Here is a 24,400-nt window from a genome sequence, read left to right on the forward strand (position 1 = left end):
CAGAAAAAGATCAAAATTCAAAATGGAAAGTATAGGTCCTAATGAATACATACAGCTTTCACACCACTGTAAAGCTGAAAAAAAAAATCAGTCAAACCATCGTAAATTGGGGACCATCTGTACATCCTTGGCTTCTATCCTACGCTATCATAAAAAACAACCATGGGTAACCTCAGCATGTGGCGGTGACATGAGCACAGACTTGACCTGCCAGACATTTCTGGAAAGAGCTGGAAACTTCTACTGGAGTTCAAGTAGACAGGACTGATCAGGGTTGTCACAGAGGCTGGCTCTTTTCTTTCCTTCCTGAGAAATGGCAGCATCCTCAGGTGTTGTCTGGCAGGGAGGCTGACAGGCTCTGCAGGCAGCCCTGGAGCAGGGCTGGAGGAACAAAGAGGTGGGCACAGGGCATCTGGCAGCGTGCTCAAGGGCTGCTTTCCATTCGTATGGTTTCAGAGGGCCCACAGGTGGCAGGACCAGGAGGAGGCTGGTTGCACAAGAGAATTGCAGGGATGCTGAGCCACACAGCCGGCTCAGGGATAGTGAAACCAAACACTCAGAGACTAACACAGGCTTTAATTTATGGAAGATCTGAATGACAAGATGGAGAGGCCAGTGCCATTGAGAGAATTTATTACTTATATTTTCCTAGAGAAGGGCATGGCATGCCACCCAAGGCCACCCGTGAAAGTAGCAAATTTGGTCAGGAGGCAGAAGCAAAGTCAGGGGACTTTCTTGGGAAAAGGCAAAGCAAAGCAAACAGCTTGGGGTTAGTTTCCTTGAATAATTCTCAAAGGCTGGGAGTTATAGGTCTGGTCTCTAGTTGTTTGGTACCTGACCCAAGGATGACCTAGACCAGAGGAAATTTTGGCTTTCTGTGAGAGAGTCAGATAAAGGGGGCAATTGGGGTGGAGACTTGGATATTGGTTGGTTTGCATATGAAAGATGTATTCCCAGCTAAGCCTTTAGGTTTATCCAGGGATTGGCTGGTGTCCAGCCAGGAAGATTGTTAAGATGTTAAACATCATAGGATACAGCAAAAAAAAAAAAAAAAAAAAAAAAAGTAAAAGTAAACATAATTAATGCAGACAATCATTACTAGTAGAAATAGCTTTAAATAGCAACTGTGAATAAGATTGCTAACTTAATTGGGAGAGGTCAGAGCACCAATCAGTATCTTATTGAGCATGGCTGTAACTTCATTCCTAATAGGTATAGTTAAAGAAGAATAGATTAAATATCTTATTTATTAATGATTATTTTAACAGATAAAAGCAGGTTGCTAGAGACAGAAAGGAAATGGGAAGTAATGAGATGAAATGTATCAGTCCGGACAATACATGTGGATGTGAAATTCTCTTTTAGAAGAATCTAACAGAAAAATACACACACATAATATCCAAGTGGATGCTGTCAATCAGAGAATATCAAAATACAATGAATGACTCAGGAAGATTACAAGCAAAGAAAGCAAAGATATTGCAGAAGAACAAAGTCGTGCAACGTGGGCTGGGGTTGTAGCTCAGTGGGAGAGCACTTGCCTAGCATAGGTGAAGCACTGAGTTCAATCTTCAGCACCACATTAAAAAATACATAAAACATAAAGTTTAAATTAAAAAAAAGATGTGCACACACATAACACACATACACAGAGCAGAGAATTGAAAGAGACTTGAGCATTACATGAGGCCAAGAGGGTCATTTGATTTTAAGCAGGGCACAATCCACTGCTTTGATAAAGTAATAACATGCCATCAAACATGTCATCTGAAAACAATTATCAGCTTCAGGTCTTAGAATTTTAGAAAATGAACAAGTAAATATTATTTACTGATTTATTAATCATATTAAATTATAACTTACATAATGCAGAAGTAGAAAAGTTGAATATAATGTATAAATTTTAATAAAAGAATGTGTATAATAGAACATATTTTATATTTGTATTAAAAATATTTCTTCAGTGCATATAAAAGGGATAAATTGAAATAAGCTTGCATGTTTGCTGACTCTAGTAACCCACTGTTAAGATTGCATGACAGGAAGGGAGAATATCCTTACCTCATTAGCTATGCACCCCACCCTTTGCTGTGGTACCCCACCATCACTGTCAACTGCTTGATCTGAAGCAGAACCTAAGCTGTCAGCCTCTTCTGATCATTGGTGACAGCGAGCAGCAGCCATGCAGAGCTTATCAGGAGCATGTGGCCAGCCCTGACTTGAGCTATCGTCTGCCCCATTATCCTCTTTAGAATCTAAATGAGATCCCAGGCTAATAGAAGGAGCCAGGCTTCATGGATTTCTCTATGTGATTAAAGTATTAGTATCATGACACCCCTTAGTTCAGATACGGAACATTGGATTGTGTCTCTTGATTATCAGGTACTCGACAAAGATAATTGGTTCACTAGCCAGAGCAGTTCTTGCCTGGGCATTGATGGATGAGTTGGACACCTGAGATGAACCAAACCAGCCTCTTCAAACTAGCATGTCTTCATCTGTTTTCTGTTGCAATAACAAAATAGTAGAGGCTGGATAATGTATAAAGGAAATTTAGTTCACAGTTTTAGAGGATGGAAATCCAAGATGAGGCAGTCCCATTGGCAAAAATTTGGACTCTGAGAGACTCCCCTGGGCTGGGTCACAACATTAAGAGAAGCATAAAGAAAAACCACCAAGGGCAAAAGACAGCAACCACATGAAGTGACCTGACTTTACAATCAGCTCTCAGGAGAACTAACTCAGTCTGCAAGACCAGCACATTCCCTTCCAAGAGCAACGCCCCCATGGCTTGACTACCTTCCACTAGACCCCACCTCTTAAAGGAACCACAGCCTTAATACTGTCACACTGGGGACCAACCTCTTGCACAGGACTTTCTGGGGAAAACATTCAAACTACATCCAAACCATAGCATGGCAGTTGTCCAGACACCAGAATTCCTCTAGGTGGCAGGCAAGGTTCTGACTTTAATTAGAGATCTTGATTTCACAAACAAGATGAAAAAAAATGTGTCTTAGAATTGAGGGGAAATGCTGACAAATCACTTTCTTAAAGTTCTTCTGGATGAAGCAGTTCTTTTACTCCATTTTCCTTTTGCTCGCCTTTTGACACTCAGAACAAAATCTCAGAGCAGCTGTTTTGAAACACAGCATGTGGCTTTGTTTTCGTCACTGTCTGGATAGTCTCTTCTTTTCCAACCAGTTCAATTTATATTTAGCATCTTTGGCTTAAACAAGCTCCAAAAATGAAAGCCCCTTTATAGAAAGAGCCCATGAATCAACAGAGAGCTCTTAAATTAGAGTTGATATCCAGGGCTAAGGCAAAAGGCTTTAGAGATGTACCTGACACTGTCTCTAAATAAACCCTGTCTCTAAATAAAATATAAAAGGGGCTGAGGATGTTGCTCAGTGGTTAAGCACTCCCGGGTTCAATCCCCAGCACCTGCCCCCCCGCCAAAAAAAGCAGTGCTTTTTTCAGTCCCCATTTATTACCTCCCTTTGGAAAAAATTGATTTCTCAGGAACCATTTAAATAAACATGAGTATGTTCCTCTTTATTGTTTTGCACTCTGCTCACTTCAAAAAAATGAGTTGACGCTTACAAAATACAGATGATTAAAATACAGATTCCTCTCCTCAAGGAGTTATCCCACTCCTCCAAAGGATTTAAAATCCACATACTACAGTGACATGGCCACATCAATGCTTATAGCAGCTCCATTCACAATAGCTAAGCTATGGAACCAATACATCTGCCCTTCCACAGATGAATAGATAGAGAAAATGTGGTATATATACATAATGTAATGTATTAGTCATAAAGAATGACTTTATGGCATTTGCCTGTGAATGGATGGATCTGGAGACTAACAGGCTAAGTGGCTTATTTCAAGCCGGTCCCAAAAAACAAAATTCAAATGTCTTCTCTGATATATGGATGCTAACCCACAATGGGGTGGAGGAGTGGGATAGAAGTTCATTGGATTACACAAAGGGAGAAAGGAGGGGGGATAGGAATAGGAAAGACAGTAGAATAAGTCTGACATAACCTTCCTATGCACATATATGAATACACCACAGTGAATCTCACCATCATGCACATCCACAAGACTTGGGTCCTAATTTGAATAAGATATATTTCATGTTTGTATAATTATATCAAAATGGACTCTCTTGTCATATATAACTAAAAAGAACCGATAAAATAAATAAATAGAAAAATACAGATCAATAAAAACAAAGATCATGAATTTCTATCTGCACATTCAAAAATGCTGTGTGAATCTCTGCTCTGTGGTCCTTTCATGGTCTTGAGCCCCTGCCATCAAATTTTCTTGTAAGACAAAAGTCAGAAATTAAAGAGCAGCTGGGGAGTAGCTCAGTGGTAGAACACTTGGCTAGCAAGGCCCTGGGTTTGATCCCCAACACTGTAAAGAGAGAGGGTGGGGAGAGGAAGGAAGGAAGAGAGAAAAGCAAGGAGAGGAAAGGGTTGAGAAATCAAGAGCAAAGGGAAAAGAAGTAAGCATCTCCACAGGCAGAGGTAGAAAGGTCTCTCTAATAAGCATCTGAGGTCCAGGAATGGCGTGCTGCCAGGGCTACAGCAATAAAAGAACCTGAATATTGTTATGTCTCTGTCGGGAGGCCCTGGGAAAAGGAACATCCCCACTCTGTGCAGAATAATTTATTTCCTATATTTCCTGGAGTGATAGTGTGGAAAGGATTCATTGAGAGAATGAAGGCAAAAGTGTCCCCACCAACTCTTGCCACCTCCTGCCCAGACACTTGAAGACAGACTGAAGAGGGCATTTCATCCCTCCTGAACTGAGGAAAAGCAGGACATCCAGGCCAAAGCTTTGGGTGGCATCCCCCGAGGGGCTTCCTCTGGGAGATGAGCTACAAGGATACTCTGGAGAAAGGGCAGCATAAAGGGGCCAAGGTGAGGCCTTCCCATCTGTGGCCACAAGGATGGAAGCACTCACTGGAGGCCAGTTGTGCTGGGCCAGGACAGTGTTGGGCTGTGGGACAGATTTCTGCAGGTCCCACCTTCCATAAGCAGGAACTGAGGCACAGCATGGGCAAGGAGTTCACCCACAGCCACACAGGGTCTGTCTTGCTCTAAAGCGTGATTTTGGGAACTTCTAAGAAGGGATGCACAGAACATGGGCAATGGGAAGGGTCAGGCATCAGAGGCCCTGGCAGGTACAGGGTCAGGGTCAGGCTAGGGCCCATGTATGGAGGGGGTCTCTGAAGTGTTCTCTGCCTTCCTCTTCTCCTGCAGAAGGTGGGCTGTGATGGGGTGATTGGCTCCAGCAAACAAGAGGACAAGTGTGGCGTGTGTGGAGGTGACAACACTCACTGCAAAGTGGTCAAGGGTACTTTTACACGCTCACCCAAAAAGCAAGGTGAGTGAGCTCCACCCTCCGCCTCAGGACTGATTGTCTACAGCACCTCTGAGTATCTGTGGGGCTCTGTCACCTTGGGGCCCTATCTGACATTACCCCAGGGCTAGATTCCCACCTGAGTTTTCTGTAGGGGAGGAAGGCTGGGAGGGTATTTGGGATTTGAACATCAGCAGAAAGGTCTGAGGCCCTGGACTCTGGCCTGGACCAGACACAGTAGTTTTCCAGTTGGCCCCTCTCTGGGTGGGGGCCCAAGCCCAGGAAATACAGAGCCACAGGAGAGTCCATGATGGAGCTGCCTTCAAGGGTGATGCCCCTTCCTTTCTTATGTGGTGTTGTATTCCCACACCCACAGGTTACATCAAGATGTTTGAGATCCCTCCTGGGGCCAGGCACCTACTCATCCAAGAGGCAGACGGCACTGAGCACCATCTGGGTGAGTCTCAGAGCTCGGGCGACTTGGCGTCTCCAAGACCTGGCTTTTCTGGAATGGGTAGTTGCCATGGCTGGGACACCTGGCTTCTGTGAGGCGGGCAACCCTGGCTGACAGAAGTGACTGCAGCCCCAATCCACCAGTCCCTGGTGCAGCCCACCTGGCAGCCTTTCCTGGGCTCCATTCCCTGTGGAGAGGCCAGAGTTTGGGACCAGAGGGCTTCCCCTGGCAGCAACTGTGGAGGAACATGTATCCAAGACACCAGGGGACACCAAAGTCAGCTATAAATGGGATCATGCAGTGCATTTACATCCATTCAATTCATTTTATTTTGTTACTGGGAGTTGAGGCCTTGCACATGTTAACCATACCTGTATCACTGAGCTACATCTTTAGGCCTTTACTTTTAAATTTAAGAGTTTTTAACCTAAAAATAGGGATTTCTAGCATATCTTGAAAATTTGCATGATCTTCCAACCCTGGGTCTCTTCCCTCATGGCAGCCCCAGCCTGTAAGATGGTGCTCTCCCATCACCTCCCAAGATTCCCAGGACCCTCTTAGGGGTTCACCCATCTATACCCATCACCTCCCCAGGAAGTGTCCTGGCCCTACCTCCTGGGGTATCATGGGACCAAAGGCAGCAGGGTTTCCGGGACCACTGAGGGGCCCTGGACAAGTCCTTTCTCCAGTCTGGGTCCCACCTTCATCCCTGTCCCCTGGAGGTGTCCACACTGCCACAGTCAGGCACCCCACTGATGCATGACAAACCTGCCACTCTCTTTTAACACTCATTTTTCTTTCTTATTTATCCTAAGAGGAAACTTTAAGTCGCTATCCTAAATGCAAAACCAGCACAGCTTGCCTTAAAAAGACAGTAAACATTAAAGTCAATTCCTAAACAAAAGACACCTTTGTCTCAACACTGTTGCTTACTGGTCTCTGAGGCTGAGACCTACTATCTCTTTGAAAAGGGGAGCAGATGATAGAAGATAAAGACCCACCCGCCCCACATTGAGGCTTTCTTAGCAATGTGGACAGAATTAAAGGGGACTTGTATAGGAAGTTTTTTTTCTCACTGGTGCCCTGTCTGAAGTCACCCCAAAACCTCTCAGCACCCTCCCCAATGGCTCCCTTTTACACTGAAGGAAGTGTGAGGCTTTCTTACCAGCCAAGTTTATCCTAGAGTGTCTATGGATGGCCCATGGTCTGAGTAGCCCATCCCAGTTGGACCAGGCCTCTTGGGGAATGCTGGGAGCTGGTGAGACCTTGATAGGACCTCAATTAACTGATGGTGGGGGGAATGCTGCTTTTCCAGCTAGACATATGCTCACTGTCATGGCAGGAAGCCAACCACAGCCTCCACCCATACCTATATCCTCATGTTCAGCAGATGCCCACAACCGGTAGAGAGATCTCTCTGCCAGCCTGCCTTTGAGGCCTCTGTGTTAGTCAGTCTCATATCACTATAACAAAATACCTGAGGCAACTAACTTATAAAGATAAAAGTTTTATTTAGCTACAGGTTTGGGAGGTTCAAAGGCATGGCACATGCATTGATTCTGTTCTAGTGAGTGGTAGATAGCAGCATATCATAGTGGGAGTACATGTAGGAGCAAAACCCATCTTGAATTAGAGCAGAGGGGGTGGGGCAGCCAGAATCCCATAATGCCTTTCAAAGGCATGTCCCAATGATCTGAGGACCTTTCAAAGCCCCCATCTCCCAATAATGCCATGTTGGGGACCAAGCCTGGGAGACATTCAACATCCAAACTCTAGCAGCCTCTTAGTGCTATGGAGTGCTCTGATAGGTGGCAGGAGGTGACTTTGACAGCTGCAGAACCCCTTCCAATGGGAACCCATGAGCCTTTAATGGGGGAAGATCCAGAAAGGGTGGTGGGCTGGTCAAAAGAATCCATGTGGAGGGAAACCCATTCATCACTGTCACCCAAGGGCAGGGTATGGCTCCCAAAGCAAGTTGGGCTGTCCGTGGCACAGAGAGATCAGGGACCCTGCTGCCCAGAACCCACCTTCCCCACAAAGCAGCATGGTGGGCCTGGGCCCCACCTGACGTGACCATGGTCGGTTGGGGGGCTCCCTTTTGCCATTCTCAGCCGTCAAGAATGTGGAAACCGGCAAGTTCATCTTAAATGAAGAGAACCACCTGGACCCCAATTCCAGATCCTTCATTGCCATGGGCGTGGAGTGGGAGTACAGGGACGAGGATGGCAGGGAAACGCTGCAGACCATGGGCCCCCTCCACGGGACCATCGCTGTGCTGGTGAGTTGAGGCACAACAGGGTCGCTGCCTCCTGCTGCCCAGGCAGTATGCAGTGACCCCTAGGGGAAGGTGGTGAAGGGGCCTTGGGAGCCCCGAGCCTCCCTGCATCCTTCAGCCTGTGTGGCCCTCCAGGGCAGCTCCGTGTCTCTGAATCATATCCAGAAATAGACATGGGGCCAAGCCTCAGGGCTCTGAACCCCAGGTCAGTGCCTTCTAAACAACTCTCCCCTGTAGGGATTGTGGTTTCTCTGGCAGAGTGACATTCACAGCTATCATCCATTGTGCTCATTCATGCCCGCTGTCACATTAAAACCCTGCAACACCCTAAGAAGTGACAGTCGGAACTAGACCCAAGTCACATTGGACTTTGTCTTCAAGCAGGACAGGATCCCAGATACCTTGGGTCCAGGACCACGGACTACTCCTAGTAATGGGGAGTCCTGAGGGGGATGGATTCTTGAATCATTTTTAGTTTTAATTCATTGCCTAAGTGATACATTTTATTTTTCAAAAAATTCAAACAGTACAGATAAGCTTCCAGGGCTGTTGCTCACACCTCCCCTAAGAAGCATGCTGGGGCTGGGTCTAATCACCCAGCCCCCAGAGCTCCACACAAGGCTATGCACCTGTGGAGCAGGTGTCACCATGGGCCAGGTGTGCTTTATTCCACTGTACCACTCTGCTCACCTTGTCTGCAGCAACTTGTCACTAATTAGAAATGCCTGTGGTGACCGATCTAGGTTGCTGTATATACAGTGGGTCCTCAGTAGTCACAGTTTCTGTATTTGCAAATTCACCTGCTCACTAAAATTTACTTGAGATTCCCAAATGGACCTTCACAGAGTGGTGAAAAATTTGAGTTGCCTGCATGCTTATTCCCAGATGGGGTGAAACTACTCCATGCTGTGTTCTTGTTTTAGCTCTCAGATTGTAAATAAGTCTCTTTTCTTTTTTTGCAATCTATTATTGTCACATCTTTTGCATTTTTGTGCTTTTGGAAGGATGAGTTTGCTGTTTAAAATGGCTCTGAGCCTACTGCTGAAGTACTGTCTCCTGTCTGTAAGCTCAGAAGGGTATAATGGAGAAAAGACATGTGTTAGAGGAGCTCCGTCCGGGTCTCAGTTATAGTCCTCCTGGCTTTGAGGTCGATGTTAACGAATCAACAATATATATTGTTGTTTTTAACATAAACATACATAAAACAAGTTTATGTATTGATTGGTTGATAAAAACGTAATGACCAGGGCTCACGGGATCCTAACCCTGTGCATCTAGGTGGGCTTTGACTTATGGTAGAGTCATATCCCCATAAACCCACCCTAAGTTGAAAATATCATAAGAATACATCAGCCTAACCTATGATCTGTCCTGGCTCAGCAACACAATACACTGTACGGTGTCAATTGTTCATCATGTGGCTGCAGGAGCTGTGGCTCATTCCCACCCACCATCATGAAAGAGGATGGGACCATATCCTTAGCTCACAAAAAGATCCAAATTAAAAATTCAAAGTATGGTTTCTCCTGAATGTGTATCACTTTTGCTTCATCATCATCAAGTTGAAAAACCATAAGTTGGGGACTGTCTATATTTCCCGTGGGGTGGTAGCTCCATATTTGTGAATTCAGTGTTCACGGAGACTTGCTAGAACATAACTCTTGTGAATAACTGGAATCCACTGTAAATCTGCCTTGGACTCATGTTCCTCAACTGGCTGCTGAGGAAGGGTGGACAATGGGACAGACACATTCATGGCCATTTTGGGGTGGGCACAGGTTATCCCAGAGGGAGATGCCCGGATCTCACTGACATACAAATACATGATCCATGAAGACTCACTCAACGTTGATGACAACAATGTCCTTGAAGATGACTCCGTGAGCCATGAATGGGCCCTGAAGAAGTGGTCTCCCTGCTCCAAGCCCTGTGGCGGAGGTGAGGGATTTCTTATTAGGGCTTCTGGGATGAATGATAAGAGAGTGGCCATAAAGAGGTGAGGAATCATCCCTGGTTGGGGCTCAGCATGAGCAGAAACAGAGTCCTAAAGGATGTTGGGCTTGGGTGGAGAGAGGCTTCTGGGTGAGGGGCTTCCTGAACCAGCAGTGCCCTGCTGACTGCTGGGCCTGGGGCAGTGAGTTTGGCATGTGCTAGGTATGAGAAGACTATTCCCAGAGACTGGGAGGCCATGGCAGTGACCTTTGCCTATCCCAGCCTGGAAGGGGTCCTTGGGTGTCCAGGAAGGAGGTGCTTGAGGCATCAGGCCAAATTAGCCAGAAGGTCCTAGGGGTTCGGGTTCAGTGCAGAAGGGATGGGACTGGCCTGGTAAGAAGTTGATCTGTGGGTGGCCCGAATGGATCACACTGTAGCATCAATAGGGCAGGGCACAGATGAGCTGGGACAGTGCAGAGACACCCCCTAGGAGGTCCCTCCCTCCCTCTCTCTATTCATTCAGAAAAGCCTCTCTGATTCCCGGAGCAGGATTAGCCGCAGAAGAGTCCTACCTGCCCCTTGATGTCGAGTAGTCCATAGTTGGGTGGGACATTGGACACACAGATGGACAAAAGCTCTGCTCTGTCCAGAGTTGAGGACTGGGTGAACTATGAGACAGGACTGAGATGCCATGGGGTCCCACATCCAAAGGACAAGTTTGCCAAGGATCAAGGGGACCTCATCCTGTACGGATGGTGCCACAGCCTTCTGCCGTACCCCATCTCCACACCCCACCTGGATTTCACCAGCATGTCCTGCTGATTCTCCACTCTATATCTCTTGGACCCTTCTACTGTTCCTTCTCCCCAACCATCCCCTAGTCCTGGCACCATCCTTATACTGGCCCTCGAGGATCCATTTTAGGTCCCAGGTTGACCTTTTAAAGGGGTAAATCAGACCATGTTTCTTCCTGGTGTCATAACAGCAATCTCTGTTCTTGAGGATTGAATATCAAAATTCTCCTTATGGCTTCTGAGGTCATGACAGCTTGCTGACCTTTCCCTTTGGTGTCTCTCTCCTTGCTCCTTAGGCTAGCCTTGGATGTAGTACTAGTCAGTTTTCTGTTACTATATCAAAATACCTAAGATAGTCAACTTGTAAAGATAAAAGGTTTGTTTTAGCTCAGTTTTGGAGATTTCAGTACATAATCACTTGGGCCTCTGGTGAGGCAGTACATTATAGCAGTAACACATGGTGGAGGACGCTGCTTACCATTTGGTGACCTGGAAGCAAAAGAGAGATAGGAAGAGACTGGATTCCCATTCTCCCTTTCAAGGGCCTGCCCCCGACCCCCCGCAACTTAACTTCCCACTACTTCCCAATAGCACTACAGGCTGGGGATCAAATCTTTAATACCTAGAACTATGGGGAATTCCCAAACCATAGCAGGTGCTTTTCCTGGACGCACAGTCCTCTCCTCCGGGCCTCTGCACAGGTTTCTCACCTTCCCCTCCGCCACCTTCCCATAAATCAGTGCTTTCTGAGTCACCAGCAGACTCCCCAGTTAGGGAGGCGGCTGGTTATGGTTGTATTCTCTCACATACACACTGAGCACTGTTGACCTTTTAGGCTTCATTCTCCACTGTGGGGATCAGGCTGTGGATTGTGGGCTGTTGAACAGCATCCCCAGCCTCTAGTCACTGATGCCAATAGCAACCCTACCCTGGAGCTGGGACAACTAACGTCCCAAGTATCGCCCTGGAGAAGAATATTACTGTCTTAATTAGCTTTTTGTAACTGAACAAGAACAACTTAGAGGAGGGAAAGCTTATTGAGGCTCATAGTTTCAGAGGTCTCAGTCCATAGATGGCTGACTCCATTGCTCTGGGCCCAGGGTGAAGCAGCGCATCACAGGGAGAAGCCTCAGCAGAGGAAAGCTGCTGAGGATGTGTCCTTCCAGGGCATGTCCCCAGCGATGTCACCCACCTCCTCCAGCCACACCTCACCTGCCTAGAGTCACCACCCAGACAGTGCATTCACACAAGGATGGAATAATTAGGTTATAGTTCTCCCAATCTAGTCATTTTACCTCTGAGCATTCCTGCATTAACAGGAGCTCTTGGGGATACTTCATATCCAAAGCATAACCACCACCCCCACTGAGAACTGTTGTATGGAACTGGTGGAAAGAGTCCTGTAGACCATGTGCCCCAGTGTTGACCAAGGCCCCTACGCACATTAGGTCAAGGAAGAAGTGACTAAGTGATGAAAGAGGAAACAGCCTTCTCTCAGCCCCCGAAAGCCAGGAGGGAACTAGGGAAGAAGCAGACAAGGGGAGAAGATGGCCTCTCTCCCTGCCCTGTCACCCTGCCTTGGCCTGGGGTGCTGAGTGGGCTCCTCCAGAGCTTCCTCCCAGCTCGGGTGCCCTGCCCTGTTATCCATATCATTTTAAGAGTAGGGAAGAGAACAGGGCTGGCACTGCTACTGGAAGCCACTCCTCCAAGCCCCCTTGGGGGGCCCTAAGGCTCCGTTGAGCCCCCTCAAGCTCTCTGTTTTCAGGGTCCCAGTTCACCAAGTATGGCTGCCGCAGGAAGCTGGACCACAAAATGGTGCACCGTGCCTTCTGCAACGCCCTGGCGAAGCCCAAAGCCATCCGCCGGACTTGCAACCCACAGGAGTGCTCCCAGCCTGTGTGAGTGCCAGGAGGAGTCCCTCAGTCCAGTGTCCCATTCAAGGGGAAGAGACCATAGGATATAGGTGCTCCCATGGGAGGGAAGAGTGGGATCCAGACCTCTGAGCTCTACTCCTGGCATCGCCCAAGGTCTCGGATGGGTTTCTCCTCACCCACCATGTCTCATGGAGCCTGAAGTGCTACAGGTTAAAAGGTGCACCCAGATCCAGATTGGCTGAACCAAAGCACTAATGTGTATCTTAAAAATGACAACCAGTGGTGGCGCTCAGGTGGGGAAAGTGAGGTTTAGAGAGCCTAGGACTAGCTCCCGGTACCATAGCAGATGTTTCCTAAGCAGTGACTTCAATCTTCAGGCCCTGGGGTCTGGCAGGGCTGCATTTCTTTACCATTTTGCAGGACCCTGAGCAGGGAAGATGCCTGGTAAACAGAGAGGTAGGGGATGTCAGGGACGGGGTCCTGAGGGTCCACACCGCTGGGTTCATGAGGACAGCAGAAAGGGAAGTCAGAGGGCAGATCCAAGAACCTGGGAAAGGACAGAAAGCTGGCAGCTAAGCTCCTCAGCTAGGTCCCTACATGGCCACCAACCCCAGGAAGGTGTCCCTTGGGCTGGGATTATCGGATCCGTAGTTCCCTGTCTGTGCCAGCCTGTAGGTAGGGCACCTTTGTGGGAATAGGAGTTTCCACCTGAGGCGGGGAGCAGGCTGCCTTTTCTCTGTCCTCACTTCCTCCTGGGTGCTGAGGAGCGGCCCCACAGCTCAGCCAGGCTGGTTCTCCCTGGCTACAAGGGGACTGACCGTACGCCGCTCTGCCCTGGCAGGTGGGTCACAGGAGAGTGGGAGCCTTGCAGTCACAGCTGTGGGCGCACGGGCATGCAGGTGCGCTCAGTGCGCTGCGTCCAGCCACTTCATGACAATACCACCCGCTCCGTGCACACCAAGCACTGCAATGACAACCGGCCAGAGAGCCGTCGGGCCTGCAGTCGTGAGCTCTGCCCTGGTCGGTGGCGGGCTGGGCCTTGGTCCCAGGTAAGAAGTTCCCCTGGCTCCACACCCTTGGTCCCCAAACTGAGCTTGTTTGAACCTGAATCAGCCGGGGTGTTCCGCTCTGGCATGTAGGCCTGGGCATAGCTCCTGCCCTGGGCCACGTCTCATGGGTTTCAGGGAACTAGTGGGTGCCCCATGGCCAATGCCCTCCTGGTAAACACAGTGGGCTGTGTCTTTACTGCCCAGGCAGAGGCTCCTGAGTGCTGAGGGGATCTGTCCCAAGAAACTGAGGGCAGTCTGGGCTCAAAGTTATAATGGGACGCTCTGGGTTCCAGTGACCTAAGAGCCCTGGGGTCTCATAGTGGAGATGCCAGCCAAGAAGGCCAGCCACGATTGTCCAAGGGGAGATCATCCAGGAAGGGTCTAGACTTGTGATGGAAAGAATAATGAGAATGGGCGGAAGGGATAGAGGGACAGATCTGGAAGTAGGGGCTAAGCACCAGCCAAGGCAAGGCCAAAGTGACATGAGCACTAACAACCAGATCACAGCCTAGTGTGTCAGGGGACCCCAAGACCACCCCTAAGCTGAGAGGTCCACTAGAAGGATTCCCAGGCCTCAGAAGTTACACACACAGTTACGGTCACATTGAAAGGACACAGAGCAGAATCAACAAAGGGAAAAGGCACAGGAGTGAAGTCCAGAGGGAACTAGGTACCAGCTTCCAGGCATCCCCACCCAACGGAGTCCCAGGAGATGCCCTTAACTCTCCAGCAGTGATGTGTGTTACATGTGAAGGTTGCCAATCAGGGCTGCCCACCATACCTGGGTGTCCAGGTTTCTCACTGGGGGGGGGGGGGGTCAGCCACACGGGTATACAGTGCCTGAGTGATGGATCTCAGACCCAGAGAGAAAGCAGGTGTTCGCCCTAAATCATCCTGTTGGTATGAACTACCTGGACAAGGTACATTGTGCCTTCAGGCCTCAAGCATGCAAAAGCCCTGACATCAGAACCCGCCAGGAGCTGAACCAGGGCCAGTCCTAAAAAAACAGGCCTGTCTTAGGAATGTGCTGGTTGAGCAATGCAGGTCTGCTCCGTCAGCCCTTTCCCACACTCATGGTGAGGACTTGAGCCGGGCTAGGCTGAGTAGGCAGGCATGCTAGGAGTTTGCACCTGGCAGTGACTGTACCACCCCAGTGTGACAAAGCAGAGGAGATGCCAAGGGCTGAAGGAGCCAGTGAGGGACTGGTGGTAGGGCCTTATCTCCAGGGGAAATGGTTGAGGGAGGGTTCAGCCCAAACCTCCTGGGTTGAGACAGGTTTCCCAGTGACCCCAGCCCAAAGCAGGTTCTCCTAGGCCTAGAGCCTCCACCAGCTAGAGAAGTATATTAGTCTGTTTTCCATTACTATAATGAAATACTTGAGGCTGGATACTTCATAAAGAAAAAGGGTTTATTTAGCTCATGGTTCTGGAGATTCAAGAGCCAGCATTGGCTTGGCTCTGATGAGGACCTCATCAGGCAGATGATACCATGTTGGGAACATAAGTGAGTGCTTACATGGAGAGTCAAGAAGTCAGGACCAGAGCGGGTGGGGCCAGTAATGACCTCCCACTAGGCTTTATCTCTTCATCCAACACCACCACACTGCAAACCAAGCTGCCAACACATGAACCTTTGAGTGACTCACTCAAACCATCTCCAAACTATAGCAAGAAGGGATGATCTTACTGAGAACCCCGAAGTGCTGAGCCCTGTGCTGGCCACTGCTTACTCACGTTGTAGCTCAAAATAGCTCAGAAAGACAAACACGTGCATCCTCTTTTTTATAACCCCAGGAGATAGGGCAGCCACTGCGGGTGGGACAAGGCAGCCTGAGACTGATGTTCTGCCCCCTGCCTCAGACCCCCTCCCATGTGTCATGGGTCACATGCCTTGGAAGCATGAGCTCCTCCAGCTCCTCAGCCCCAGGGCCCAGCAAGGGAGATGAACCCTGACCAGCAACTCTCCCGTTGGCAGTGCTCAGTGACCTGTGGCAATGGCACCCAGGAGCGGCCAGTGCTCTGCCGAACTGTGGATGACAGCTTTGGTATCTGCCTGGAGGAGCGGCCTGAGACAGCAAGGATATGCAGGCTTGGCCCCTGTCCTCGTAAGTCCTCTGCCAATGCTGGCCCCCAGCATGCAGCAGCGCAGGGCGAGGGGGGTGAGGGCTTAGTCCAAGAAGATTCAGCACGTCTCTGAAACTGCATGGACTCAGCATCCGTGAACTTGAAGGAGAAGCTGAGCACTCCCCACCGGGGCTGGGACCTTCCTCGGGTAGGAGATTGGATTTGTGTCACCATTCTCCTGGGCCAGGCCCTGAGGTGGGCAGGGAGATGGAGCTGACTCAGCCCACCCTGCCTTCAAGACACTCTCTGTTGGTCAGGCTGTGAACCCTAGTGACTACCACAGTAGGACTCAGGCAGCAAGGGGCCTAAGTGGGTAGTGGGTGCTCTGTGCCTGTGTGTATAGGGTGTGCCCATGGGAGCACAGGGTGCCTGCCTGCGTAGGGAGTTTCGACACCTTGTTAGAAGAGGTAGCCCATATAAGTCAGAGCTGCCCGTTTGAGCAGGGTTGTCACATATGAGGTGCTTGTGTGGGAAGGGGTTGCCCTTTATGAAGAAGAACAAGAACAGAGTCTGCGTGTCGATGCCTGGCTTAAGTGTGTCACCTCTCTGGGTCCCAGCAATAGCTCAAGACTAGGCCCCTCTCGCCGTGATTCCCTTCTGTAGAGGAGGGAATTCATCAGGCATCAGGTTCACATGTCTGACAGCATCACCAGGATTCCTCTTGCCACAGAGCTGCTCTGTCTTGGTGTTTTTCAAGCTCAGAGCTTAAATCATGGGTGGAGAAGCCTGGGGACTGGGTAGGGTACATGGGATGGGTAGGGTGCATGGGATGGAAGAGCAGGGGTGACAGGGCCTGCCTGAGGGGACGGTGAGAGATTGGGTACTACACAGATGATTGCAGACAGAGAGGCAGGAAGTGGGACCCATCATCTTGGGGGAGAGCCTTGAATGGGACACAGAGGAGCGGGGCCCTCCCATTGCCCGTCTGCCTGGGAGCTGAGCCACTTTGCTTGGGGTGGGTAGCGGGTGGGGGGCCCCATCTGGTGCCCCAGCTGCCGCAGCCCCACTCTCTCTTCCTTCCAGGGAACATCTCTGATCCCTCCAAGAAGAGCTATGTGGTTCAGTGGCTGTCCCGCCCAGACCCCGACTCACCCACCCAGAAGATCTCGTCAAGTAACCGACCTGTTTATAACTCTGCCTCTGCCCTCCAGTGCATGCCCTGCGCCTTGTGGAGCTTGCCTTGGGCTCCCCTCCTCTCTTTCTATGGAAAGCTTCCCTGACTCTTGCTGAGTGCTCTCTGGGTTGAATCTGTTTTCTTCCGGGCCATTGTGCTCGGCTTCTCCAGAGCTTGCACCACCTGGCTGCAAGTGAGGGCCAGCCTCGAGGAGGTGTGGCCAGGGGGCACTGGCCTCTTGTAGGGGGGCCGGGACCTGGTTGGCGATGGCTTGTAAAGGGGCAAAGATCTGTCGTGGTGCTGGAGGGACGAGAGGCCAAAGTTCGAATGTGACCACTTCGCCATGGTGACAGCCTCATGGGGCCACATCCCTCCAGGCTGAAGCTGCAGGTCAGAAGTTCAAAGGGAAGCCCGCCCCATCCCCTTTCAAATGCCGCCCACCACAGAGGCGAGGTCAGAGGGGTCTCTGGGGCATGTCTTTTTGCGTTGCCGTGCCGGGTGACCAGACCCCAGGTTTCTGGTGGTGTCAGGGGCTTCCCAGCTGCCACTGCTGTTGCTGCTGCTGCTCACCTTTTGCTGAGTGTGTCCTTCTGACTCGTGAAACTATGGCCTGCTTCCGTCCGGCCTTTGCATCCAACTTAACACATCCCTTCACCCTGTCCCCTGTCCTCTCAGGGGTCCGGTCATACGGAGGAGGCAGGGAGATGTGTCCTTCAGTGAGACTTGGAGGACACACCAACACTTCCATTCTCTGTCCATTTGCTCCGATGGCCTTTTCTCATTGTGTGTATATGACCCCATCCACAGGGTTGAGAGAGAGAGAGAGAGAGAGAGAGAGAGAGAGATTGTGATATGGATGTGCCTCACCTATCAGTGTGAACAACTACAGAATTACCTCAATTTTTATTGGTTTTCTTTTTTTTTTTTTTTTTGCTTAGAAAAACTATGTAGAAAATGCCTTAAAGTTGAAAGGTAACAGAATTGGCTGCTAACTCCAGCCTCAGAGGGAGGACAAGGTCCACACAGGAGGCAGGCTCTGAAGGTCTAGGGGGGAACTGGTCCAATTTACCCACCTTTTACGGAGGGTTAGTTTTCCAAATCCAGACAGCCTTGCTTCGTCTGCTGAGTGATGTGCATTGAGACTCGGGCCACTCGCTCCATCCATCTCTGAGTAAAGGGGTCCTACTCTGATACCCACCTGGCCAGTCGGCGCTGACTGTTGTCATGGAGATCCCCCCAATGGGGCTCCAACAGCACGGCCTTACACACCTGGGCCCTTAGCCGTGACCAATGTAGCACTCCCACCCGAGTCCCACCAGCCCCACCCTTGTCCCCCAGCCACCTTCACCTGTTAATAATGCATCCCTGCTGGACCTTGCAGCCGAGCCTCCTCCTCTGGCACTAATTACTGTTATGTAAATAATCGGTGTGTAACTGCATACTAATCCTCACGACTGTTAACTTCCAACTTTGACGAGGCAGTGTGAGTGATCTGTGTTACTGCGGAAGGTGCAATACGGTCCTGGGCATTGTGCTCTCTGTCTATATGCACTTTGGTTTATCAGGGATATTTTATTAGTGTTTTGTATGTATTTAATGACATATTATATAGGTTCCATTGTTGTTGCTTTTCCGTCTTTTCTTTTTAATGAGACAACGTTAGTGTGTGCCAAAGTGACTGTGAAAATGATCTTTTATTCTTACTAATGATGGAAAGACCTCTTGTCATGCATCCCACAAATAAACTCAATAAAAGTTCAGTAAAACTGGATGCTTGGGTTTGGCAAGCTAACGACTCTTTCTCTTCACCTTCACGCAGGCCGCTGTGGGGCATTGTCGTCCTGTAGCATTAGTATCCAGTCGCTGATGCAAATGACTTCACTGCCTCTTTCCACTGCCTAGTGTAGATGTGCAGGGCTCCACCTCTGCTAAGACAGATACCCAGGCATTTTCCGGCTTCACTCCACCACGATTTTGAGTTTGGAATCGTTAGTGCTGAATGAGAACCTCAAGCTTCTCTGCTTGCTGTTGTTGTTGGTGTCCCAGTTAGGAAAAGGACCCCAAGTGACTTTCTCTGCTTCTCAGGATCAGAATCCATGGAGTGAGAATGCAGGGTCCAGGTGACCTGCCGTGAGCCACCATCAGGTCACTGCCCTGGCTCCTGGCACAGTCCTTAGCCTATAAGATCCATGTTCATGGAGGGATGGCTGCCCATCTGGCCCAGGTGGAGGACTAGGATAGCCCCAGGAAAGTGGGTCAGGAGAGAAGAGCAGGGCAAGGCAGTGGTGGCTCTCTGGGCACCAGCCTGCTGACAGCCCCACGTGTGTGCATATGTGTATTCCGCCCTACCATCCCAAGTCTCCTGACACCTGCCCTCAGTGGCATCAGCGCCTGTGTGTTCGCTCTTCTTGTTGACAGTGATCACGTGGTGGGTCAAGATTCAACAGAGACCCCCTGACTTGGGGGCCTGTGCTATTTTCTACAGGTGGGAATCCTCTCCTCCCTTTTCTGCACCAGAGAGGTATAAGAAAGCTCAGGAGATCATGAGAGAGAACACTCTGCATCGTGGAGATGGGCTTCAGGGCCCTCGGGACTCCATGGAGTTCACAGTACTGAGGCTGAGTTCAGCTGCCCAGATCCCTGGTCATTAATCAAAGGTGCACCAGGGACATTTGTGCATTCCACTCAGTCAGCCTCTCCAGCGCCCGGTCGGGAGAATACCTGGGGTGCCATTTGCCGAAGGGATATCTGAGGCACATGGAGGTTGTGGCAGAGGGGAGGGTGCCACCTACTTTGGTAACTGGGTGCATGACTTTTAGCAATGCTGAAATGGGTACATGAACCCAACACTTCTTTACTGATAAAAAAACAGAAAGAAATATTCTCCTAGCATTTCCCATTTCCTGGGAAATGATTTAGATGATGCATAGACATAGCCCATGTCCCCTATGAGTGGTCCCTTCCTAATTCTACTTGCTCTTTATGACAACCACGAGGAGAGAGTCTCACTTCTTATGGGTTTCAACATCTTCCTCACACTAGCTTACTCTCACATGCTCATAGCTTTGCAGGGGATTAGCTCCAGAGAGACTGATGAATTCAGTTAAAATTGACTTAGAAGAACTTACACATTTTCTTTGTGTTCATATTTAGAGTTACTTTTATTTACCACACTTGTCTTTTGTGAAGGATAATAGTATCAAGATTTCTCCTCAAATAAATCTTAGCTTTAAAAGGAGTTAAAGGAAACTACTGAGCAAATAGTAATCCAGGTGGTGTTCAGATACAGCCAAAATTGTGGGAGTGGCACACAGATGATGTAATTTGTGAAAAGCGTTTCCTCTCAATGGTTTATTATCCTTTGCTAGAAGCCAAAGGTCAAGCTAGTGAATTGAAATGGCAGAAGATCAAGTATTAAAATACCAAAATTATTATCTTGGTGGAGATCCTTTACCTGTTAGCACCTCAGGACACTTCATTTAGTCCTTTGGAAGTATAATTTGTATCTCATTTATCTCAGAGTGCTTTTTGGTGATGCTACTTAAGAATACATAATCAGCCGGGCTCAGTAGCTCACGCCTGTAATCCCAGCAGCTTGGGAGGCTGAGACAGTAGGATTGCAAGTTCAAAGCCAGCCTCAGCAAAAACGAGGTGCTAAGCAACTCAGTGAGACCCTATCTCTACAAAATTACGAATTACAAAATAGGGCTGGGGATGTGGCTCAGTGGGCAAGTGTCCCTGAGTTCAATCCCCAGGACCTCCCCCCAAAAAAGCACACACATAACATGGTGTGCTTTCAAGAATGGTTAATTATCACTAATTATCCCTCAATATCCTCAGGGGACTGGGTTCAGGACCTCCATGGATCCTTCAATCCTTTATATAAAATGGCATAATATTCTCATATAACTTATACATATCCTCTACATATTTTAAATCATCTCTAGATTACCTACAATATCTAACACAATATTAATGTCATGTAAATAAATAGTTGTTATACTGTATTGTTTAGGTCATAATGAAAAGGAAAAAAAGTCCATGCATGTTCATCACATATTTTTTTTTCCAAATATTATTGATCCACAGATGGTTGAATCCAAGGATGCAGGACCTGCAAATGCAGAGGGTTGACTGTATTTTGAAAACCTTCTAGGCTGATACTAGCATAGCTAAGCTCCTGCTCAGTAGCTTTTCCAATTACTTGTTCATTCGTTGACTTATTTTAATTTTTAATAACTGAAAGAAATGCATCTCACTGTTCAAAGGAAATGAGACACAGAAGTCCAACAAGGAAAGCAGGTGGAAGGGAGGTATCCTGTGGAAGGGGAGCCCAGTACTCAGAACTATCTGTTTCTTCAGTGGACACATTCTGAGCATTTTTTTTGTGTCAAGTCCTGATCCAGGTATGCCCTTGATCAGGGTCAGCCAACTTTTTCTGCAAAGGGCCAGATAGTAAGTACAACACCAGAGCCTATAAGATCTCTCTCACTATTCAACTGTGCCATTGTAGCTGGAAAGAAGCTAAAGATACATGAATGGACATGGCTGTTATGTTTGTCAGCTGTCTATCACTGTGACAAAATGCCTGAGGTAAACAAGGTTTAGTGTAGCTCATGGTTTCAGGGGTTCAGTTCACAGTCACTTGGCCCTCTTGCTTTGGGCTTGTGGTAGCACAAAACATCATGGCAAGAGGACATGGAGGACTATTCACCTCTTGGCAAATAGGAAGGAAAGAGCTAGGAAGGGCCTGGGGTCCCAGTATCCCTTCAAGTGTACACCCCCAGTGACCTCACTGCTTGTAGGCCCTGCTTCTTAAATGTTCCATCACTTCCCAATGGTGCCAGGCTGAGGACCAATCCTTTAGCACATGGGCCTTTGAGGAACATTCCAGATCCAAACCGTAGCACCTGTGTTCCAATAAAACTTTATTTAAAAAACCAGGAGGAGGCACAGATTTTGCCCATGGCAGCAATCTCTGTACCAGACCAACGTGATAGCAACTTTTCGGGGATCCCAGGCTGGTGAGGGAGACAAGTAAGGTCATTGACACGACTACTCCCATTATTGTTCTCTGTGTGAAGGAAAAGGCAAGGCATCAGGAGCTGAGGACCCCTCCCAGTCCCACCAGGTCCCAGCTCCTTCCCTTGTCAAAGCTTAGGGAGGGAGAAAGTTTACATTCTGATATTTTTGTTTTGTTTTGTTGGGAGGACTGTTGTTGTTTTGGGACTGGGGATTGAACCCAGGGGTGTTTTATCATTGAGCTACACCCCCAGCCCTTTTCTATTTTTTATTTTGAGATAGGGCCTCACTAAATTGTTGAGGGCCTCACTAAATTGCTGAGGCTGGCCTTGAACTTGTGATCTTCCTGCCTCAGGCTCCCTCCCCCATCTCCAGGACAGCCAGCTCTTTTTGAAAAATCTCCTTGTGTCCTGTTATGGTGTAGATCTGGAATGTCTCCAAATGCTCGCGTCCCCAGTGCAGCAAGGTTCAGAGTGGAGTTTTAGGCAATGATTGGATCATGAGGGCTCTGACCGCCTCAGTGGATTAATCCATTTGATCAGTGGAGTAATCCAAATTGATGGATTAATTCATTGATAGTTGAGTGGATACTGGGAGGTGAGACCTAGTTAGAGGAAGTAGGTCACTGGGAATGTGCCTTGGAAGGGTTTATCTTTTCTTTGGCCCCTTTCCCCCTCCCCCTCCTTCTCTCTCTCCGCCCCCCCACCCTCTCTGCTTCACAGCTGCAATGAGCTGAGCAGATTTCCTCTGTCATACCTTCTTGCCATGATGTTTCTGCCTTGGAGCCAGCCAACCATGGACTGAGCCCTCTGAAACCATGAGCCCAAATAATCTTCTCCTCCTCTGAGTTGTTATCGTCAGATATTTGGATCATAGTGATGCAAAGCTGACTAACACATTTCCCCAGGAGAGCTCTGATCAGCAGTTTTCATACCATTCAATCTCAGTGGCTGCTGAGAGGGGAAGAGGAGGAGTGTGGTCAGGAAGGAAGCAGGTGGGTCTCTATGTCCCCCTCCACTCCAACTGCAATAGGACAGTTCTGATTCTATCTCTTTCATATACTGGGAATCTGTCTAAATTTTTTGAGGAAAGCTTTCTACTGGTTTTAAAACCCTGAAAGCCACGTGCCAGGCCCTTCCATCTTGTTTCTGAATCCGTTGACCTTTCCCCCTCCATATAGTGAGCATGATTCTTGGTCTCAGCGTTAGGAAGACCTGGGCTTTTCCTGTAAGGCTGATGTGTTCTTATCTTCCGCGTGTTGTGGAGCCTGCGGCCAATCAAGTTTCCTCCTTATTTGGGCCACTTAGAAGCGTGGGGCCACAGCTGGATGGATCAGTGGTGGTGACTGCCTCCATATGCTCTTCTTGCCTGTGACCTTGCTGAGTTAGAATCCCTTAGTTCCCTGTTTTGAACTTCCTCAATTAATTCATATTTATTCATGCATTCATTCTTGGATTCACTGTGCTTGGCTTTGGGGCTGGAGGGGTGTCTAAATATAGCATGGGGCTCTATCCTTTGGGGCTTTCAGGATGATGAAAATAATCAGGCACCTGATCTGACAAGGAAACATGAACCTCCCAACTGGGATGCAGTGCAAGGAAAGCATAGCACCATGAGACCATGGACTGGAGGATTCTACCTCCTAAGGGAGGTCAGGCAGTACCTGAGGAAGAAGTGTTTCAGGTGGGCCTAAAGCATGAGAAGCAGAGCTAGAGGAGGAAGGGAGACATAGTATGTGCATAGGCCCTGTGGCCAGAGGAGCACAGTGCAGAGTAGAAGTCCGAGGCCTGAATGAGGCTGGTGAGATGAGGGGAACATGTCTCTTCCTTGAAAGTAATGAGGGACAGAGAAGGGAGTCCAAGCAGGGGGAAGACATGGCCACATCTTCAGTGAGAAAACAGCATTTTTGACTGGAACGGGATAGTTAGATGCAAAGGTAGAAAGAATGGATACAGGAAGAAAGGAGGCTCTGACCTTGGTGAAGTCAAGAGGCAAGGCAGGGCATCGGGTGGAGGTAGAAGAGAGGAATGTGGACATGTTGAAGAGCATCTAGGAGGAAACACTGACGGACTTGGAGATGACTGAACTGGGGGAGATAAGGCAGCAGGGGACACCCAGGCATCAGGTTTATGTGCCTGGAGGACCATTCACTGAGGCAGGCAGTGCCAGTGGACGCATGAACTTGAGCTGGACATGTCAAGTCTCAGGCACCTTTGGGACCCACAGGGGATATGCAAGAGTTGGAAGCTCCAGGAGTTTGGTGTTAGCAGCTCAACAGCCTCTAAGGGGAAATTGCCGTGACCATGCAGAAGCAGGAGGACATCAGAACCCCTGGTCCTCATTGGGAGGAGGCTCTGCTCAACTGTGACTGCAGGGAGTTTCAA

General features: G+C 48.8%; 1 protein-coding gene across 1 annotated transcript in view; it reads left to right on the forward strand.

Moving 5' to 3' along the window:
• ADAMTS2 (ADAM metallopeptidase with thrombospondin type 1 motif 2) overlaps positions 1 to 24,400 on the forward strand; it is a 243,360-nt gene that overhangs the window by 216,693 nt on the left and 2,267 nt on the right. The window contains exons 14-21 of the mRNA XM_081282228.1: positions 5,280 to 5,403; positions 5,756 to 5,836; positions 7,945 to 8,111; positions 9,887 to 10,046; positions 12,600 to 12,732; positions 13,550 to 13,757; positions 15,732 to 15,861; positions 16,904 to 16,993. Of these exons, the coding sequence (XP_081138354.1) occupies positions 5,280 to 5,403; positions 5,756 to 5,836; positions 7,945 to 8,111; positions 9,887 to 10,046; positions 12,600 to 12,732; positions 13,550 to 13,757; positions 15,732 to 15,861; positions 16,904 to 16,993 (1,093 nt within the window). The remainder of the gene's footprint in view (positions 1 to 5,279; positions 5,404 to 5,755; positions 5,837 to 7,944; positions 8,112 to 9,886; positions 10,047 to 12,599; positions 12,733 to 13,549; positions 13,758 to 15,731; positions 15,862 to 16,903; positions 16,994 to 24,400) is intronic.

This window comes from Spermophilus citellus, assembly GCF_964194105.1.
Source record: "Spermophilus citellus genome assembly, chromosome: 1".
Classification (NCBI taxonomy): Eukaryota; Metazoa; Chordata; class Mammalia; order Rodentia; family Sciuridae; genus Spermophilus; species Spermophilus citellus.